At 35.2% G+C, this 22288-nt stretch overlaps 1 protein-coding gene across 1 annotated transcript in view; it reads right to left on the reverse strand.

Moving 5' to 3' along the window:
- The window catches only part of LOC145279772 (V-type proton ATPase 21 kDa proteolipid subunit c''-like), a 49536-nt gene extending 37470 nt beyond the window's left edge, over positions 1-12066 (reverse strand). Inside the window, exon 1 of the mRNA XM_080131090.1 lies at positions 11404-12066. Within this exon, the coding sequence (XP_079987216.1) occupies positions 11404-11497 (94 nt within the window). The 5' untranslated portion in view covers positions 11498-12066. The remainder of the gene's footprint in view (positions 1-11403) is intronic.
- Positions 12067-22288: the final 10222 nt, after the last annotated feature.

The following is a 22288-nucleotide window of genomic DNA, read 5'->3' on the forward strand; positions in this document are numbered from 1 at the left end:
ATGCAAAATATGTTGCTGTTTATGGGAACAAAAGAAAATAAAAATAAACAGTTTTCAGGTTAGTGTTTATCAAATACAAAATAGAAATCACAGCCATTTTTATCTAATAAAAAGTAGAAAATGGAGAAGAAAGCAGAATAGATCCCATAGTCTGTTTTGGTATCCATTAATACTGGATGTTTATTTTCCTCCCACTGTGGGAAGATGTAACAAGGTTTGAAAAAATGAGATTTGAAAGTCAGAGCTTTAGAAGAAGAGCACTATGACCTACAAAAAAAAATACCGTGACAGCCCATCAGCATTCCTGATTGCCTTGGGCAATTAGCCTGAAACTAACCCCTTCTCAAAGGGTGAGAGGACAAAGCATAGGAGGTTAAAAGAATGCTGATTTAATTTTGAGGTTAGAATTCCTTTGTAATTTGCTATTTCAGCATGATGCCCACTTTATTGCATGTTAAAATAAGAGTTAAAAGATCAGAAAAGTAAAAATTCAAAGTTTTATTCTTCATGGAATCTTTCTTGAAATCGTTTATCATTTATTTTATTTATCTCCTTTTTAGGATTGGTTGGTTGGTTGTTTTACGGCATATCAACCCTTTTCGGGTTATTTAATGCCGAATCCAAAGATTTAAGAAAAATTTTTTAATAAAATATATTTGTTGTTTTCACGTCGGTTTCTATTTAGACCATAGTTGGAACCCTAACAGGTACTACCAGTCCGGATCAGAGTGGACCTGAGAGCAATGGCAATTAAAGGGTAGCTCCACACTCCCCAAAGCCCGCAAGCTGGGGCCTCACCGCCGGATATAGTTTAAGGTCATATCCAGGACCCCTTTTTAGGAGGTTAGACACAAGTGTGGGTTTGATGAAAGTGTTCCTCTGGCATGAATTCGATTCAAACTTGGAACACCTAGAGTTTTGGTCTGTATCGTTAACTACTTAGACATCACCAGTCATGGCATCGCTTATGCAGAGTAGAAATTCAACCAGATTAATTGTGGTCAGATGTACTATTACTGTCGAGGTGTGTGGAGGGGCAACATACGAACACACAATTTTCCATTAATTTCTCTCTCTCCATATATATATATATATATATATATATATATATATATATATATATATATATAAGTGACCGTGTCTGTGTGAGGAACGGTCTCTACCAAACTCTTGTCAATTTTTGCTCTACAGACTTGAAACTTGATATATTGGGGATTCGGACCTATGGAACAAAGATTTGAGTTTTAGCTAATAAAAATAGCTGCGAAGGAGTCAAAATTGAAAGAAATTAGAACCTGGCAAGCATAAGTTGATTCAAAATGCTCATATATGCATGTGCAAATATATATTTATAGGTTAAACAAAGTTATCTTTTAACTTTTTATATGCGTATGGACGTTGCTCAGAGAATAACAAATAAGACTGGAGAGCTATAGGTTTTGGTTCTGATTCTAGCTGATGGTATTCAATTTCTTTTTTTACTTTTGAAATCACTACTATATATTTGGTATAATTGATGGAGAATTGACTTCATAATAAATACAACATATGCACAAACGAATATATATTTAAGCGTATTTCACAACCAGGCAATGTTAGGCTGCCTGCTAGTTCCAGATAAAATAGCAACTTGCTTTCAATATATATATACAATTAGAATTTTGGTATGAAATAGTTGAAAAGAGTGGATTTGTTGATGAAATGAAAACAAATACATTCGGTTTCTTCTTTACAAGAATATGATTGGATGGTTAAGTCATAAATATCAACTAGTGAAGCCACCTAGTCGAGATGTCGAAAGACATACCAGTTTCGACCACAAACACTCGTTCAGCAAGGCGACTGACCAGATTATTACTCGAAACAGTAAAAAAAGCTTACTCAGCTACTTCAAATGATTATATTCCTTTCACAGGACATATCAGCCGTTAAACTAAAAATAAAAACCAAACCAGAAATAGTCACTTGAATTTAAAAAAAAAAAAAGAAAAAAAAAAAGAAAAAAGATCTGACTACTCAACTGTAAGAGTTGATTAAAAAAAAGATTTCAACTGTTCTGAAAATCATTGAATGATTTTAGAAAAGAAATTTTTTTAAATTATTTTGTGGCCATGCTCATCATCATCACGACCGTTACTCGAATCAAGTATACGAATTTCAAAAAGCTTCATGAGTTCTCGTGAGAAGATAGGATGTGTCGATCTCAAATTGAACTATCACAATTTGAGCATATATTATCGTTTGGCAATTGTGTGTTGAGTTAGTTTTCATGGTGCACTATTCTTGCTGTGCTCAGCTCCTCAGCATAATAACACTGTTTATTTTCAAACCTTTCTATGCTAACCCTTATTTCAGTCACTCCACTCTCGCCAGAGTGCACTCGCTTCCAATGTTGTGTGACCAATTCCATATCACTTCATATCCTCCTTCAAACAATCATTTTTCCACTTCTGCTTTCCAATCCACATTTACTTCAGTATAAATATTTTCTTAGGATAGGACTTGTCGCTCATCCTTATAACGTGACCAGCCCATCTCAAACGGTTTTTAACAATTAAAGCTTCTATACTAGAGCAACCAGATTCTTTCAGGATACTGATGTGACGATTTTGCCAGTTAATTAAAAAAAAAAACAAAAAAAAAAAAACAAACAAAAAAACAAAAACAACAAAAAAACTTTGATATTTAAATCTCAGTTTATTTGATGCAATAAGGAGTCAGATCCAAAAAAGGATGGGTGGGATTATTTGTTGATCACATAGAATGACCTCAAAAAAATATCAAGATAATTATTTATCTTGAAAACAGCCAGTGTAATATCTACAATAAGTCTTTATGCTGTTACCCCACCCCCAAAACCCGGTCTGGAAATTCACAAATCAAAATGACTTGCAACAGACATACTTGTTCAGTCATTGCGTGAAGGGTATTGTTCAATAACTTGAACTTTAACCAGTGAATGTTATATTTGAATTGATTTTTATTTTCACTTTGTGATTTTTAATACTCTGAGGCAAAATTCCATCAATTTGAAAAATAAAATAAATAGATAAATAAATAAAATGGGATAATTTTTAAAAATTATTTTTGTGTGTCTTAAATTGCAAAATAATTCTGACGACTGAAATCAAATTTTGGTCACAGAAAATCAGAAATTTTTGAAAAACAAATTTTAGATTTTTATTTTTTCAAGTCTACTCCTATCTTCTAAAATGACACTAATTTACAATGTGTTTCAGAATTTTGGAGACTATGATTAATACGTCTATTCGTACTATTCTCGCTAGGTGTTATTTTTATGTTTCCGTCAATATAATCTCAGACCTTCAGGTACATCTGTTTTGAAATCATGAACCTATAAGGAATTTTTAACTTAAGTCCATATAAGTAGACCATTCTTGTTTTGTCAGCCATAACAGAGTAGAAGTCTTAATTATTACGGTATTTTTTTATTATTATTGAATGTGTAGTAAGAATTGAACCATTAATTTGCAGCAGATTTTCACTTCAAACTCTTTGTTAAGCAACACATTTAATGTTCAATTCATATTAAAAGGCAATAACTAAAATTAACACTTCTACTTGGTCAAAGCTGATGAAACAAGAACAACCTGTGTGAATTAAAGGTTCAATTTTAAATTCAGTGTTCGTTTCAGAGTTCAAAGATTCCAAAGTTTGAAAAGATTCACCTGAAGAAAGCTGGAGAATACATCAGCAAAGCTTTGAAAACAACATTTAAGATAAAAACAGTAATCTACATAATCCAAATTGAAATATTTTCATTTTCCTTCAAAATATTTAAAGTCACGAAGAGAAAAACAATCAACTTACAATGAATTTCAATTGCCAAAGTGCATGTTCCTTAACAATACCTTTTAATTACATCCTTTTGAAAATCATTTATGTGAAATCAGACTTGGTTTTGGAGGTGGAAAAATCTACTTTGTAAAAGGCAGTTATCTGTGTGTACGTAATTGTAAAACTCTAAAACTACAAAACAAACACCCATAAAGTTGGTATTTTCTTAATTAGTGCTCCCCTGAATTAATAATTAAAATTTAGAAGAAAAAAAAAGGTAAAAACCTTCTACTCAAAATTAGCATAATTTTTTTTTTTTTTTCGGGCTGTTTTCCTGCTATTTGGTGTACTACTAGCTAGAGGGAAATAACTGATTTTTATAAGTTATTTCCCTTATGCTGATTCAATTCTCAAGTAATTTATAAAAATGTGAATATATGCATGTCCAGAGAGAGGAATGGGCTGGGCAAAGGGGGAAACAGAGATAGAAGTTATAATAGAAATGTTACTTTTGCCCCTAAACAATACCAGGTAGTTCTGCCAGTAAAAGAGTTAAAAAAAACAAAAACATTGAAGATATTAATGAAACTGTTTTTAGGGTAAATAATCATTTTGATACCAATTACATTTAGTTTTGTGTCACATAACATAAAAATATGTACGACAGTTACCATGCACTTTGTTACATACCAAATCCACAGAGAAATCTTCAAGGAAACTGTACTGGAGACAATTTCAGCTGAATTATCAGAAGATTTCTTTGGCTTAGGGGTTGCTGTACTGTGGAACAAATTGTCAGAAGCTATAGTCAACAATTCCAAACAATTGAAGACGTCACTGAATGCATTAGGATCACTGATTTTTGAAGGATTACCTTACTCGAGCAACAGAGGACATGAGGGGAAACCTGATTCTGGGATACAGCATCATCAACAGAAATTTTAAATCTACTTTTCAAGGTGTTTTTCCACCATCAAGTTGTGGTCTCGCAGAACTAAGCAAAAGATTTACTGTGTTGTTTCATGGTTTCTCAGTAGAAGAAAAGTAGCATTCTCTATTTGTGGAACAATTTACCAGAGGAGGTAGTAAAGATGTCTACCATATTTAGGTTTTAATATTATGTTGGACATGTATCTTTTTACATGGCTTGTTGCTAATAAATTCGATTTCAAAAATAAGTGAAAAAAAATATCCGAAGATATAAAAATATGGATATTTTATATTCTTACGCTATCATTTGCACTGATCATGCATTTAAAAATACATCATTCTCTTTAGTTGTGGTAGTGTTTTCATTGATGGGTGTCTGAAAGAAAAAGGTTAATAGAACAGAAATAGCTGGATTCAATAACACATTTATTATAATTTGCCGTAGATGACCCTAAAAGGTAGTTAAGATGTGTGTTAAACTGTTTAAGAAGCACAACCCCAAAAAGCATTGGATCAGATAAAGAAAACATTTTCACGAGGAGCAAAGTAACCAACTTATTGGAGACTATGGAGAAATACAATCAGATTGATGTGTATATGTAACAGAGTGTGTATAAGCGCATGGGAAAATAGCAGCAGCAGCTGAAGGATAGATGGCAAGTGATTGTATTAGCAGCAGGAACAGCATTTGAATGCATATGCAAATTATGAAGTGTGTGCGAGCTGGTAGGAAAAAAAGGAACAAAAAAAAAATGTGGTCAGGAAGAAACAAAGTCGATGTTGAAGGTTGGTTGGTTGTTGGTTGTTTTTGTTTTACGGCATATCAACCCTTTTCGGGTTATTTAATGCCGAATCCAAAGATTTTGAAGAAAAAATTTTTAATAGAATATATTTGTTGTTTTCACGTCGGTTTCTATTTAACCCATAGTTGGAACCCTAACAGGTACTACCACTCCGGGTCAGAGTGGACCTGGGTGCAATGGTAATTAAAGGGTGGCTCCACACTTCCCAAAGCCCGCAAGCTGGGGTCTCACCACTGGATATAGTTTAAGGTCATATCTAGGACCATATCATGTGGAAGTAAAAAGGTTGCATGATGCATCATCTCGGGGAAGTATTTCTTGGTTAGTCATATTCTACCAAACCATATTTAATTTGATAGAACATGACCAATCAAGAAATACTAGAATATGGTGGCTTAGCATCTACAGTGGAATCTCATGTCTTTCATTAATTTGAATAAACCCTAAATCCGACGTGGCACACTACTCCTAAATCCTGGATGGTGGTAGAGGGAATAACGTGTCTTCCATTAACACCACTGGCACTAGGTAACACGTTGAACTTGAGACTGTTGCAAATAATGGTGATTGATCATGCATTTACTTAGAGACAAGACAAATACAGCAAAGAAATGATAAAGTTAAATGTTTGTAACAGAGTTATTGCGCCGTAAAGGACAAATAATGAAAAACTGGTTTCATCTGCTGGTGTAACAGAAAGGGTAGATGAAGAGTATCTGGTTGGGTTACTTCTTCAATGTTGACAGTTTAATTTGTAGATGTACAGAGGTTAGATGACAGTTGGGTAGGCTGTAGAGCAGATTGTCCTGCGAGGAATAAATTGAAGTGTAATTGGTGAGTTGCCCTGAAAAGGAAAGGTTTGTTTGCATAAACAATGTTGGAGATGAATTGCCCTGAAAAGGACAGGTTTGGCCTAGAACAGATATTAAATGCTGGAACAAAAGATGTCAGTAACTGGGTTGGTTGATGGTCAGACAGGCAAAAAAAAAAAAAAAAAAAAAAAAAAAATCAGACTATACCATCAGAATCAGTCAATTTTTTTTTTTATCGGCTCTGGTTACTGACTATTTATTAAATCAGACAAGTTAGTGAAAATGGGTCAGCTGAAGATAAAACATTGTAGTAATTAATTCAGAGTTCAGGATAACGTAATCTAGCATATTTAATATGCTACGGTGTTATATTACATGTTAGCTAATATTTCTTCACTGCATGTTGATTTGATTTGAAAATGTTTGGATAAAAATCAACCCGAAGCATAAAGTGAAAATCACTTGCCGTTATTTATTTCCCTCCCATGGTGGGATGATGTGATGTAATGGTCAGAAAGTGAGATCGATTAGTCAGCACTTTAGAGTAAGAGCACTCTGGCCTTCAAAAAATGTCTGGACAAACCCATTGGCATTCCCCAGTAAAGGCACCTCAGGCGATTAGCTATAAACTAAACCTTTTTTAAAGAGAGAAGGCAAAACCTGGAAAGATGGACCCCCTAATTGCACGAGACCAAAGCCATACCTCCGTTACTTGTTTCTTCAACAACGTCTGATTTTCTTACTTAAAAGAGCGGTGACCTGCGAAGACAAAGCTGCTGTCATATTCTTTTGCAAAAACAAACAAAAAAAAAGATGGGAATAGGTTCATGTTTAAAGTCAATATAGCAGGTTGAAATTGATAAATGTGACAGGTTGAACTACGACTTTGTTTGGAATTGTCTTAAGAGATCAGAAAACAATCTGTAATTAAATTAAGAACACAATGTATGCAAAAGTCTTAAAATGGACAGTGGGAATGTTTGTTCATACGCATTCCATTTGCTCATCTATGGGAATTTAGATGAGCCGTGTGAGCGAGAGAGACTGGTTCAACGAAAGATCATCTTAAACAATGAAATAATCTCGTTCAATAAGTTTAAAGCATTAAAGTCGCCTTCTTGGTTTTTATTGGGTCAATTAAGATGAGAACATATTGATTATTTTTAAGTGACAACACCAGGCTATCCCCCCTCCCCCATCACTTTTTCTCTTAATGAACATTTTGAATCTAAAGTGTTGAGGGTGTGTACTTTTGTTGATTTAGAGAAGTAAAAACAAAAGCTCTGTATCAACAAAGCCGAATTTATTACCACAGCTGGTGGAAAACATTAATTGGAATAAAACTATTATACACATAAATAAAAACAATTATAAAATGGAATAAGCCAAATTTAGAAGTTCCCATCAGGACATTTTGGGGGCATTTTTTTTTACAATAGCTAATAAAAAAAAAAGGGGTTGACAAAAATAAAGATACAACAAATAAATGTTACCAAAGACAAGCTAAGTTACGCTTCTATCTACCTGGACGAGGTTTTTTTTTCTTTTTTTTTTTAAGTTTATTTTAAAGGGTTCATTCACATTAAAACAAAAATAGTGTCAAGTCTTTTTTACTGGTTTTCACCTCAAACAAAGCACAGTGCCACTTTCTCATAAGAGACTACTATTTGAAACCAAATTTACAGGGATACTATGTAAGGAGTTGGGCAGCGAGATATGTTAGAACGGGGAAAAATGTCAGTTTAGTCACAGCCATTTGGACCCTCGATTATCACTTAAAAATCGAAAATTAAATATACTGGTAAAACATTACATTTCTACAAGATTGGTTACATTTATTGGACGCGTTTCAACCAGTATTTTTGCTGATTATTGTAAAAAAATTCCTGTTCTTGTTCACCTCAAAACAAGGCCCATTGCAACAGTCATATGGAGCTACTGTAACAGAATTCAGATTTATATAGGAGTAACCTAAATGGGGAGTTGAGCAACAAGATGCTTTATCACATTAGATTTAAATTTCTGTATGTTGGCACGGCTAGAGGGAGGGGAAGCAACGGGGAGTAGGAAAGGAATTCCAAAGGCAAGCGGTTCAAAGAAAGAAAACAGTAGAAAAATTTCCGGCATAACAGTAAAGAAAGAGGTAACACAAACAAAATGGCTGCGTTACTTAGAGTGCCTGTGCAGTTTAACGATCGAGCTATTTTTTTAGATAGGATTTTTAAGTTGAATTCAATTTTTGCGGTATCTTTTGTTTCACTCGATTGCAAGGTCAAGGTTGCTACTTGACCTACGAAATTGCTGGTGACAGTCATCTTGATTTTTACTCATTCAATGTTTACACATTTTAATCATACACAAGTTTAGATGGGTAAAATGACTTTTTGGTACTTATGCACTTATTTAATCGTGTTGAAATAAGATTTAGAAACTCATTTTTAACATGGGGAGAGAAGGGTGTTTTGTAACTATTCTGTACTTTTATCGAACAATTAAAAAAATACCGTAAAACTTTAAATTGAAAATACTATTTAAAAAATAGCACGATTCAATAAGTGCACAAGCACCAACGTTTTACTCCTTATGTAATAATGTTCAAGATAAACATTTTTAATGCCTACAGACTTATTTTCTTAAATCACCCACAAACCTTAGTGACATTTCCAAGTTTTAGATTTCCTTCTGCCGAAAAAAAAAAAAAATCTGTAACGTATACGTAATGTACGTAACTACCAGTCGATTTAAATAAAAAAATAAATAAAAACGTAAATATTTTGGTGTTTATTTAGAATTACAATTATTAAAAACAAACAAAAAACAAACAGAAAAATGTATGATATACGTCATGGGGGTGTTTATTCTTATTTTCAACCTCCCCACGTTAAGAACAGCTTTCGGAATAAACACCCTTCGTAGGTTGGACAACCAGTAGTACACATTGACCATTTTTTGAGTATGAACAACTTCGTTTCGTGACGAGTACGTGCATTATAAAGATTTATTTTTAAAAGTGTAATTATAAATAAGTACCGTAATTCAATTCGTTGGCCTCTTTCGACTCGAAGCAAAGTGCGAGATTGGAAGCAATTGCAATCCAGACCCCCCCCCCCAATTAAAAACCGAATCTACTGCCATCAACCAAGGACTTAGGGTTAGTGTTAGGGGCTAATGAAGGATGTTTTCTTTTCGGTACTTATGCACTTATGTTACCGTGCCGAATAACATTATTATTTAGAAAGCCATTCGTCTTACCCATTTTGTATTTTAACCTAACAATTTAATAATAATAATAAAGATATAGTAAAACTTGTTTCCCGGTATCTTTTGTTTATTAAATTGTTAGGTGAAAGACTTGAATAGTTAAAAATGGTCTGGTAAATATGAAGAATTACTCCACCTCGAAAAGAAATGTTAGTTTAAGAAAGTGAGGGATCACTTTTCTATAATAATTTAACGTAAAATGATCACCCACTTTGTGAACGACATTTGGGGGGGGGGGCTTCCTTTCCACCCTCGGAAAATCCTTTAAAATTACCACTAACGTTTAAAATTCCTAGAAAAAAAGTAGTTTCCAAGATATGAAGAAATGCATTCACTTTATGATTTTTTTTTGTTTTTTGAGGGTGGGGGGCGGGGACTAACTGCTGGTTTGTTTTTCGTTCAATTATAGAACTTGTATAGTTTTTTTAACAGGTGCTTATGCAGTTTAATTAACCGTTTTAACATAAGTAACGTGCTGACATTCACCGAGCAGAAGAACTGTTTAATATTTTGTGAAAATTCTGTTTACATTTTTGGTGGGAGGCGGTGGAGAGGGCCGCCAAAACACGCCCCCGCCCCGCCCCTCCACCGGCTCCCACCAAATGTAAACAGGTAATTTTAAAGGATTTTCGGAGGGTAGAAAGGAAGCCTCACTCCCCCCCAAAAAATCGTACCCACAAAGTGGTGATCATTTTACCATAAATTATAGAAAAGTGATCCCCCACTTTTTAAAACTAACATTTCTTCATATCTTAGAAACTACTTATTTGCCATAATTTTAAACATTATTTTCGTTTTCAGCAACCCCGAAAACCTATAAGAGTGGTAATTTTAAAGGAATTTTCGAGGGTGGAGTAATTCTTCATATTTACCAATGGGCTTTCTAAATAATAACGATAAGTGCTTATGCAGAGAAGGTACCGTACTATTTTTAAAAAATAGTATTTTCAAGTTAAATTCAAGTTTTACGGTAACTTTTGTTTATTAAATTGTTAGCTGAAAGTACAGAATAGTTACAAAACACTCTCCACTCCTTAGGTCTCTAAATAACGTTATTGTTTCAGTACGGGCCATAAACTGCACAATTATATTAATATAATCACACACACACACACAAAAAAAAGGTAAATTTTTACGACGTACCCCCCAGCCCCAGCGTATTATAAACACCCCAACCTCTCCATGTTAAGAACGGCTTTCAGAATAACCGACCCCAACCTCGAAAGCCGTTCTTAACATGGCGAGGTTGGAGGGGGGGTGTTTATTCCGAAAGCCGTTCTTAACAGGGGGGTGGTTGGGGGGGTGTTTATACTACGCTGGGGCACATCGTAAAAAAAAAAAAAAAAATACAACATATACAAAGCAAAACTAAAAGCCTAAAATAATATTGTGTTTCATATCTTTAAAAGAATTGTCTTTCAAAGTCCATAGTTCAAAGAGACATATTTATTTATTTGGAGATATGGCAAATAAATCGTACCAACATGGTTTCATATTGTTGTTGCTGGGGTTTAGTAGTTGTTTTAAAAGAAAAAATATGAGTGGGAGGATACATCAATATAAGGAATCTAAATTTTGTATTAACGTTATTAACATCTCACAATTCGACATCAACAATTAAATAAACGACCAAAGATAAAAATATAAATTAAATTAGATTTAAGACGAGAGAGAGGACGGTTTAAAATAAATAATAAAACCAATAAAATAGTTGTTTAATTTGAGAATTCCATGACATTATTAGTCCATGCGTAGAGATATGCTCTCTAACATATATATGTATGTGCGTGTATACTTACCGACTATAATCAAAATTGATATGGTAATTCCGACGAGGACGTCATAGATAAGTCTGTAGCTGTATCCGCCAGCTCTTGAAGACGACCGTTCCATTTTTGTGTCTTTTTAAGCGTCGACAAGAGAATCGAAGAATAGGGTTTGAGAAACAGAGAGACGGACCTTCTGTTTCCCGAAGAAAATTACCGATAATCAGATGACAACGAGATCACGCGTTTTCTCGTTTTCACGTGATTTCCACCTCGTCTAGTAGTAATTGCCACAAATACCGGTGTTACATGAAAACCTGTTCCCACTGTTAGAATTGCAAGTGAAGTCGTGTAATGATAATAGACGTGGACTATGGTCGAGGCATAGCGGGTTCAACTTCTATCGCGGTTACTGGATCAGTTTCCTTACAATTTAATACATCTTTCTTTCAGTAATGAATTAAATAGTAGGGTAAATTAGCCTTTCAAACCATGTTTATGTCACTAGCTTAGGAGAAGAAAAACCGTCAATCTTTTTCTTCTTTATCCTAGCATTCCAGTTGTCCACTAGACTAAAGCAATACCGCTTCAGGAGAGGTGTTGCTAATGATTACGCAACCCTTGCTTCACTAAAAACTTCCTGTTGCACTAACGAAGAAAGACGTCCTCTCTCCTGCCTCTGCCCACTGGACAGTCGGGTAAAACTATTTTCACATTAAGATATATTGCTTTAAGAAGACTTTTGGCAGCTGACCGAACTTTTTTACTTTATTATTTATTATTTTAATTTTTTATGAAAATCACTCCAGACAAGATATAAAACCACTTGATATACGTTACTAACAGGAACAAAAGATAATTACCTTAAAAACAAGAGATACCTATTGGCTTTAGTCTTAAAAAGACCAATGCTATAGATAGGAGGAAAACAGTCAGCAGGAAGAGAGTTCCACAAGTCTGCTGTTTTTGGAAAGAAGCTACTGGAATAGGAAGCTGTATTACAATAAGGTATCAAAACAGTGAATTGATGGAGACCACTAGATGAACAAATCAAACGATCTGGAACAAAGGAAGTGTTACGGGGCTACGGGTGTCAGTGTTAGCCCTGCAAACTCAAAATAATAAAAATAAAAATAAAATGTAAAATGGTAGTGGCAATCAAACAAAGATGACTGAGACGGATGAATAAATTGAATACAAAATTTATTTTTTTAAAATTGTAAATAAGTGAACAGAGTAGACAGGAAAGTTTTCATTGTTAATGGTCTCTTCCTGCGACTGAGGAATTAAAAGTTCTATATGTAATGGAGTAGAAAAATGAAAGTTATTGGTTAGAAATAACCATTTCTTTTTAGGAAGAAATAAACAACAATAAAAAGTTAATTCGCTTACTTTAGCAAATAGATAGAACAGAGGAAAAATCCATTAAGGTAAAAAGTGCATCTCCACGACAAGAATTAATTATTGGGCGTGCACGCGTTTAACGTCCCGGGGATGGAGATTGATGTTGAAGTCTACAGCATGCTACTTGGGGGTCAACTGACTAATTTGGGTGCAAAATGCCCTTTTTAAACATTTAAACCGGCTCCACAAAGACCATCAGAAAAAAGACATTTTTTAAATTTGTTTTCTTCGTAATTGGATGAAAAAAACAACATCTTTATGATGTAAGGTGCTTCCCAAGACGTCCACGTAAAAAGGTAAAGTTTCGTTTATAAGTCCACCGAATTTGCGTGGATGTAGAAAGGGAAATGTGTGCGCAGTTAAAACGATGTTTATGCATCTGCGCGCGCACAACTGGGTTTTACAGTTGGGGCTGCACGCCAGTATTCTGTTTGCGTAGTTTCGACGTGAAGGCGTTGAGGCTACGATAGAAGCAAGAAATAAATCAGACAATTTTGAAGCACACATACAATAATACGATTCATAAAAAAGTCTGAGACTACCAACATGCGAGAGATAGATGGCCGAGAAAGGGTAGTGCTAATCAAATTACAGATATGTTTCTGCACCTTATCAAAAATCCTCAAATGGGATAGAGATTCACTTTCTTCACTGACAATTTATAAATAAATGCATATCAGATTTTCCCCAGATTAAAAGCTTATTTTGCTTCTAACTTTTGCCTTCGTAGGGAGGCAAGTAAATAAAGACTGTCTTTATTTTGATTTTATTTCTTATGAATGAAATTTCAAAAAAAAAAAAGAAAAAATACAAAAATGAAAATAAAAACAATGGTTTCCCTTTCCACAATAATTATTTCTAGTTTAAAAACAAATAAAATTGCACAAAGCATCTCCATGACAGGGTGCTTGTGTGGCACCAATCATAATCAACTTTTATATACAACTAGGAGCATAGGAGCTTGTAGCAGTCACAAATAAAATAAAGATTTATTTTCTCTCACGAATCAATGCCCCCCGCCGAGCAAATTTTGTCACACACAAATTAATCAGCTGGCAGAATGCATTAGTTCTATCTGTTCCCTAAGGAACTTTGTTAGCCCCTTTGGGAATTACAATCGGTCAGCAGAGATAACCAGGAACGCATCAAAGACCCCCCCCTATTTCTCTCTCTCTTTTTTCTGTCCTTGTCCACTGGATACTTTGGATTATTTGGACTGACGTTCTCATCTTGTGTGTCATTTTCGCAACATTTCAGTCAATGAATCTCCGACCTTCTTCATTACCTTGGATTAACCACTAAGGCAGCCATCCTATCAGCAGGAACAAAGTACTGGTGCTGCTGTTTGTATTGCCATTTGGTGAATGGATTCTGGACCATGCAATAGCTTCGGGGGGGGGGGGCTTCTTGATGCCATGTTAGTGGGTAATTGTTTGGGCTTTACCTTATCATCGGCTACAAAAAATATTTCTGTTTCTTTTTCTCCCTTACTTTCCCTCTCGTCCCTGCTCTAACCATGTCTGTTGACCTGTTCTACAAATCCCAAAACTCCATCATGAAAAGTGTCCAGAAAAAATACACTATTAAACCCAGAACTCCAACTTCCAATGAAGACCCTCACTAGCATGTCTCCTTCTCCAACCTCAAGGGTCTATGTTCCAATCTTCTAGAAGTTGAAACTCAATTACAGGAGACCAAACCAGACCTATTATTCCTAAGTGAAACTTGCATTGGACCGACTATTTCCCTAGATGAGTTTTTAATTAAAGGATACTCCAACTTAACATCAAAATCTGATGCTCAAGATCGCCATGGGCATGGAATATGTGCCTACATTAGAGATGGCTTTCCATGTGGTAGGGACATCTCCAGAAAAGAACCTAAATTACCCTATATGTGCTTCCAGGTTACACTTGCTCACACCATTGCATTTATATTTGCTCTCTATTGCCCTCACAACTGCGGAGTTACTATCTTTAAGAGCATATCTGAGAAAATTGGCCACATCCTGTCTGCTCATCCTTCGACTAACATTCACATCTGTGGACACTTCAATAGTCACAATGTGGAATGGTTAGCCCATTCAAACAAGACGGATAATGAGGGAAAGTTCTGCCACGATTTCTCTATTGCTTATGACCTAACTCAGATTGTTCACAAACCCACCCATGTGCCCGACACTGGCGGTCAGTATGCAAGTCTCCCAGACCTTTTTCTCACAACTTACCCTGAGCTATGTTCATCCTCTGTTCTGTTTCCACTGGGATCTTCCAACCATTCGATTGTATCAGTTAAAATAAAAACGAAATGTAATAAGTCCTCAGATGTACCTCTCTATCGTACAGTATATCGATACTCTATGGCTGGCCTAGATAGCTTTTGCATATTTATATCAGATTTACCTCTGCATTTCATCGGTAAAAAGAATGTGCCCTTTGTAGTGTCAGACCTGACGGAATGGCTAATTGTAGGTATAGATCACTTCATACCCTTTAAAAATTTCCAAAAAAATCTAACAGCCCGTCGTTGTCTTGCTGCCAGTGTGCACAGAAATCTTTTTTTCCATTGCTTTCAATGTAATAGATGTACTAAAGTCACTTTCAGGACTGCCAGCAACCACTGCAAAAGAGTAATGAAGAATGAGAGAGAGTTGTATGCTCAGTCTGTCAAGTCCAAAGTAGCTGAGCAGCGGCTAGGTTCGCACTAGTTTTGACAAATAACAAACAGGGTCCTGAACAGAAGCATGTGCTCTATCTCAACTATCATCAATAAACCTGAGGTCATCTTGTCAGTATCGGACAAAGCTAAACTTTTTGCCAAGAACTTTCCAGTTTATTCTACCCTATGCAATCAAGGCCACCAACTCCCCGTATTTCCTCCTGTATCTGAAAACACACTATGCAGCATACAAATATCTGTGTGAGATGTGGCCAAGGTAACCAAAAACCTTTATTCTAGTAAAGCAACTGGTCCTAATGGCATTCCAATTATAGTGCTGAAAAAGCTTCACCTAGAACTAGCTCCTGTCCTTACAAAGCTATTTAAACGTTGTCTAAGGAGAATTGCTCCCCAACATCCTGGAAAACGTTATCAGTATTTAAGAATTCAGGTGATCAATCATCTCCCTCTCAGTACAGACCAATAAGTTTCCTGTGTGTCATGAGTAAGTTGCAAGAGTCTGTGTTAAATAGAGAACTAGTCAACCACCTCAGCAAAAATAACCTCCTTAGTGACATGCAATATGGTTTCTGTTCTGCTAGATCCACAGCAGATGTGCTTATAGTTATTTCTCATAGGATTAGCGAATCTCTTGATGGAGGCTTTCTTTCTACGCAATTGCTCTTGACATATGGAGGCTTTATTTCTAGGGCAATTGCTCTTGACATATCAAAAACCTTTGAAAGGGTATGACATAAAAATCTAATTCACAAGATCTCTAGCTATGATATAGCTGAAAATATCTTCTCAATTATTAAATCATTTCTCTCTGACAGGTTCATATGAGTAGTGGTTGATGGGCAGAAATCAGAAGCTCACAGTGTTAATGCTAGAGTCCCTCAGTGGTCCATCCTGGGCCCAACAGTCTTCCTGATCTCCATCAATGATTTCCAAAATCACATTCTAAGATCATTCATATACATTTGTGCTGATGACATAACCATCTATGGCAACACATAAGAGGCCGTAAATGACCAAATTCTCTCTGATTCTTTTTTCTCTGGTCTTGAGCATGTGGTACAATGGGGAAAGTGGGGACTACTTAATTTTAATGCATTTAAAACTAAAACTAAAAGCTTCTATCTTTATATCATCAACGCTTTGATCCCTGTCTGGCATCAATTGAAATGAATGGCTCTTGGTTTGGGGAGACTCCATGTTTTGACAAGCTTCTGGGTCTGACTATTACTCCTGATCTGGAATGGAACACGTACATCAAATCCGTTGCCAAGATCACTGGAACAATGGTGCGATCATTTTACCACTCCAGTAGATATCTCACTGCTGATGCAATTTTCTACCTGTATAAGAGCCAAGTACATCCAAAGATGGAATACTGTTGTCACATCTGGACAAGATGTGCTAGAAAGACCTTATTCTGCCTTGACAGACTTCAAAATAGATTTTGTAACCTAGTTGGGGATACCCTTTTCTCTTTCCTGCAACCTCTTTCCCACAGAAGAGACATTGCAAGCCTGTCTCTGCTTTATCGTTATTTTCATGGTAAGTGCTTGTCTGAGCTCCAATCTATGGTCCCCCCTCACCAAATTTTCATGAAAAACACTCGTCTAGCTGAAACCACTGTCAATAATTTCCCCCACTCTTTATCTGTGCCTAAACCTAAATGTAGATTCCATGAACAAGCTTCTTTCTAAGAACTGCACACTTGTGGAACTCTATTCCATTTCCCTGCTTTCCAGCTGACTACAATATGGTTGTCTTCAAGTCCAATGTAAACAAATTCTTGATGAACCGTCTCCTTAAGTAATCCAATTTACCAAATTTCTACTACTAATGATTACTACGATATTGTCCTATTGACTACTGTACACTTATTAATCCTTATCCTCATGTGGCCTCTGGGCCTGAGTAAATGGTGACTCCTTTGTAAAAAAAAAAAAGAAAACATTTAATTTATTAACATTTGTCTAGGACAAAAATGAAAAGACAATACATATTTATAATATAAAGAATACACTTGTTTTTATTATTATAGGAAAATGCACATACTGTTTATAAAAAAAAATTTAAATGCTGCATAATGGGTATGTTTATTAATATAAATTTTAACACATGTGAATGAGTACAAGTCAAAGTGATTTTTCTGTGTTTGGAGCAAAGGAAGTTGAAAGAGTGTATTGAAATAACGTGTCATCAGTGGGATGGTTGACAGGTGGGGTCAGGGGGGAGCAAAACTGGGAACGATTTGTGGGAGAAGGACCTACAGATGTGATATCACATGGATAAAAAGGAACATTAAAAATCATATTTGGTTCGTAAGAAGTTAGAAGATCTAATGAGAGTAAAATCTCATTTTCATTCTTGAGCGTATAGTGGCTTGAAAAATGCTAAATAAAATCTCATGCTGACAGCAATATTGGGTCTCAGCCCTTTTTTCCCCTAGAGTGATAATATTAGTTCGGGACCAATTTCTCTGCAAGGGAGAGAACTCAAGATACAGAACTGACAATGGTATTGTCAACAGGTAAAGTCGGTTGTTTTAAAAAATCTATCTAAGTGTCATGGAAGCCCATCTTAATGGGTTAAATAAAACGCTTGCCTGTTTGACCATAAACAGCAGAATTAAGCAAAGTAAATCTTTTTGCGCCCATATTGAAGTACGTAGCATGTGTTTATCAGTCAAGGTGAGACTAATGCAGGTTAGAGATTTATGTTTCTTATGCCAAACTTTTATGTAAGGAAAAAGCACAACAATCCAGTTTTTCTATTGCTAGAAACATGCTTTTAAAAAGTATGTATAAATGGATTGGAGGAAAAGGTAAATAAGCTTCTGCATTTCTGCGCATGCATGTTAAATAGTAATGCTTATGTTCGCTAGTATACATCTGATGATATAAATTCACAGCTCAATGTTGGCACATACATTGGAAATCGAGGTCAAGGACTCAGCATATGTTCTGAAATATCACATCAACCTTCTGTAAACAAGAAATTGACACGATGTCACATGGATAAATGAGAGAGTGGGCAAGAAAAGTTGGGTGTTTGTTAGAAAGCTTAAGCGAGTGACATGTGTGAAGAATTAACTTAAGAACTGATAATAAATTAAAGGGCTAAGGGCCCCAGATGTCTGTAGCCCCAGGATATCCCTCAGCACAGGCACTAGCAAAAATGAAGGTGATGTCAACAGCTTAATAAATGGTTCTTCTACAAATTTCGAGGTATTCTTTCTTTTCTTCATGTTGTTCTGAGACTTTAATTCTAGTGCGATAATTTGCTGCATGGAGATGATTGGGAAATGAAGTGCTTCAGTCACAGGATGTGTGGAAGGTACGAAGTATGATTTAATTGTGCTTTTATGATTTCTTCATTTGATAAAGTTCTACATTATTATTTTTCACCACTACCTCCTTGTGCTGATAGTTAGTAATTTGAACATCTGCTGTCTTCCTTAGATATGGTAGCTATTTTGCATACTCTCTCTCTGGAATCAGATCCTGATTTTCTGTTATCCATAGTACTTGACCATCGACTGTTAATAGGGCAGACCCTTGAGAGATCTGTTGCTAGTCATGACATCCATCTGAGCGACAATACTTCTTGCATTTGAATTGGCTTCATCCATTCTCGACATTTAATCCCTCATGAAGACTGACCAAGTCTGACAATTTGAAATGAATCTTTAATTTGAAATGAATATTTCTTAAACTTTATAGATACGGGGACCCTGGTTGATGGTAAATGACATGATCCAGTCAGTACAGACGTCGCATGAAGATAACTTATCAAAGGGAGTTCATTTTGCTATGGAACCATATTGTTGTTTTCAAGGAAGTGCTGTGACGTCTTTTAGTCTCATTGGCCAGGACTCATTGCCATAAATGAGAATCATTCGCACTAAAGCTGAGTGAACTTGTTTTGGAGCTGCACCTTATCTCAAATCCTAACCAGAATCAGGAATTGAGTCAGCAAAAGGCATGACATGTTTCCTAGTCTCACACAAAAACACGTTCACATTTCAAGCTATATTACTTGTCGTATACATACGCGCACACAAACATACGCGCCCACGTCCACACATGTACATATATTCACGTTCACGTACATACACCCACATTCACGTGTATATACACACACGTACGCACACAGATGGACGACGTCAATTCGTTTTAAAGGAAATCCACACATGCGCAAAAGACCACTGGAAACAAGTATAAAAGGAAGAGACAAGCTGTTTCTAACCCTTTTTAGGCCCACCTTTCGAGCTGGTCGGTCTATGGACCAACCGCGCGTACCTCACGCCATTTACTACTATGTGGGGCAAAAGGCCAACAGACAGTACTTACACTCTTTCTCTCTCTATCTACTACTGGTCCCTGAAAACACCTTTGCGTAGCTGACTGCTAATTGGCGTCAACCCTCTATCCTTTTCTTTGTCTACACGATGGACTGCCATTTCTCGTTCTATTACATTACTCACTTCTTTTCCCACGCGCGAACAAACGATAGTGACCCGAACTTGAGATGAACACACATTTCCTTTTTCCTTCTATACTACTAATCCTCTACAAACGATGGTTACATCCGCGCGGACATGAACACATGTTATATCTAAAACATTCATTCTTTCAACAGTAAATAAACGACGTTTATCTTATCCATCAATTGAGTTTTTGTTTCCTTCAATTCCATTCGTATCATTATTCTTTTGTAACGGGATTAGGATTTATATATGCTAGTCCCCTACACATGCAAGGTCGATTTGTGCTTTGATGTCGGCTCCATTTTAAATTCATGGCTGTAATGATGGAACCAAGATATTTGAAACTCTCAACATTTCCAAGACCATCACCATTGAGGAGGATGATAACACAGTAGATCTATTATAGTTTTTATAAAAAGTAATCCACAATAACAGTCCAACATTTTGTGTTTTAAAATGACGAACTCTAAATATTAATTTACTTGTCCCTACATCCAGTGTCACAAAAAACAAAACAAAAAACAAACATCATCATCACAAACATTAATTCCTGAGAAACGAATTACCTCCCTTTATAGTTCTCTTTAACAGTTAAAAATCATTAAAACCATTTCCTCTCCAAATATTAAAAAAAAAAAAAAATCATTGATGTCTGTTTACGGTTTCTAATTAGCTATTTTATTTTAGAATTAAAAAACAAAGTCATGTTAAAAGGAGACTAAGTTTTTTTTTATTTTTTTTTATTATAGTTTATCTTTTTTTTTAATTAAAAAAAAAATGTGCAAGTGAATTAACAGTTGTCCTTTATAATTTTTATAAAAACATTAAAAAAAAACAAAACAAAACCAATGTGTTGTGTGTTGAATTCTCATCGAACAAAAATCTAATTTTTTTGAATGAATTCTTTTTAGCTTTAAAAAGTTAAAAAAAAAAATTGCTAAAAAATGGTTTTAAATTTATCGTTATTTGTTTTATTTTTATTTTTTTTATTCATTTTATTATTTATTATATTATTTATTATTTATTTATAATGTGTTTACAAAAATTTTTCAACTACTGTGGAATTTCCATGGGTTCTTCTCGTTACAATTATTTTGTAAAAATGATCAATTGCAGTTACCTCCCCTAGATTTTGATAACTCTTCCACATTAAAATATATGATAAAACTCTATAAATCGATAAACTCGAAAAATTTTAATTTTATTTGTAGTTATTTTTCTACTGGGTTATTTTTCGTAACTTTTGGAATTTTTACTAATTTTGCCATAATGCATGAGTATATGAGAGTGTTTTCAGCTGAAATGCGTGTGTGTCAAATTCCACTATTCTGCATAAGCACTCATTTACCATGAAACATAATTAAACATTGGGTCGAAATTAACTATCTCCAACGTCTCCAACAAATTTTAATATGAAAAATGTCAATGATAAAATTCATAAAAAGCCCATGTTCTGTCTTAACCCTAACACTAACCCTAAGGGCTGCAGGGCGTGTATTTTGCTAGTAAAAATGATATTTCACTATAAAGATAATAACATTTGTAAAGTAATGATAATACTCTACAAAGGGACAATATTCTGCAACCGGAGTTATTTCCCTTAGAACAAGTTATATCTTATTCATTGAAGTGAAGTCTATATATATTTTAGTGTATCTCTATGTATGTCTGTCTGTCTCTTCTACCCTCTCTTTACACACACACACACACACACACACACACACACACACACACACACACACACACACACACACACACACACACACCTTTATTCTTCCCAATATTTATAAATGGTCTCCTTGATAAAATTGTGTGTGAGATAAGTATATTTGCTGATGATAGCATGCTCTGTTCTATAGATGAATGGTCGCAGAAAGGATGGTAACATTTAATGCTACTAAGACAAATCTCTTTATCTTCAACAATTACAAAGCCACTGATTACCATGTCTAATAGCACCCTACCCGAGAGTCTAATATTCAAAATCCTTGGCATGACATTCACAGCAAACATTAATTGAAGCAAAGGTATAGAGGATAATGTCACATCTGCTATAAGGAATGTTGCCTCCCTTTATTGTGCTAGAAAATTTCTTGTACCTGCCAGTATCCGATATCTCTACAAACCCATCATCCGCCAATGCCTGTGTTGTCACATCTGGGCCGACACACCAATCACTAGTCTCTCTGCATTGGACAGAGTCTAAAAAAAAATCTCTAATCTAATAAGTCTCACACTCTCTACCAAGCTCCAACCCCTGTCTTATCACCACAGTGTTACATTCCTATGCTTGTTTACAAGTACCTTAATGGAATGTTCTCCAACGAACTTACAGCTTTGGTTGCCTCTCTG

Source organism: Euprymna scolopes, chromosome 7 (genome assembly GCF_053919585.1).
Source record: "Euprymna scolopes isolate OS-2025 chromosome 7, ASM5391958v1, whole genome shotgun sequence".
NCBI lineage: Eukaryota > Metazoa > Mollusca > Cephalopoda > Sepiida > Sepiolidae > Euprymna > Euprymna scolopes.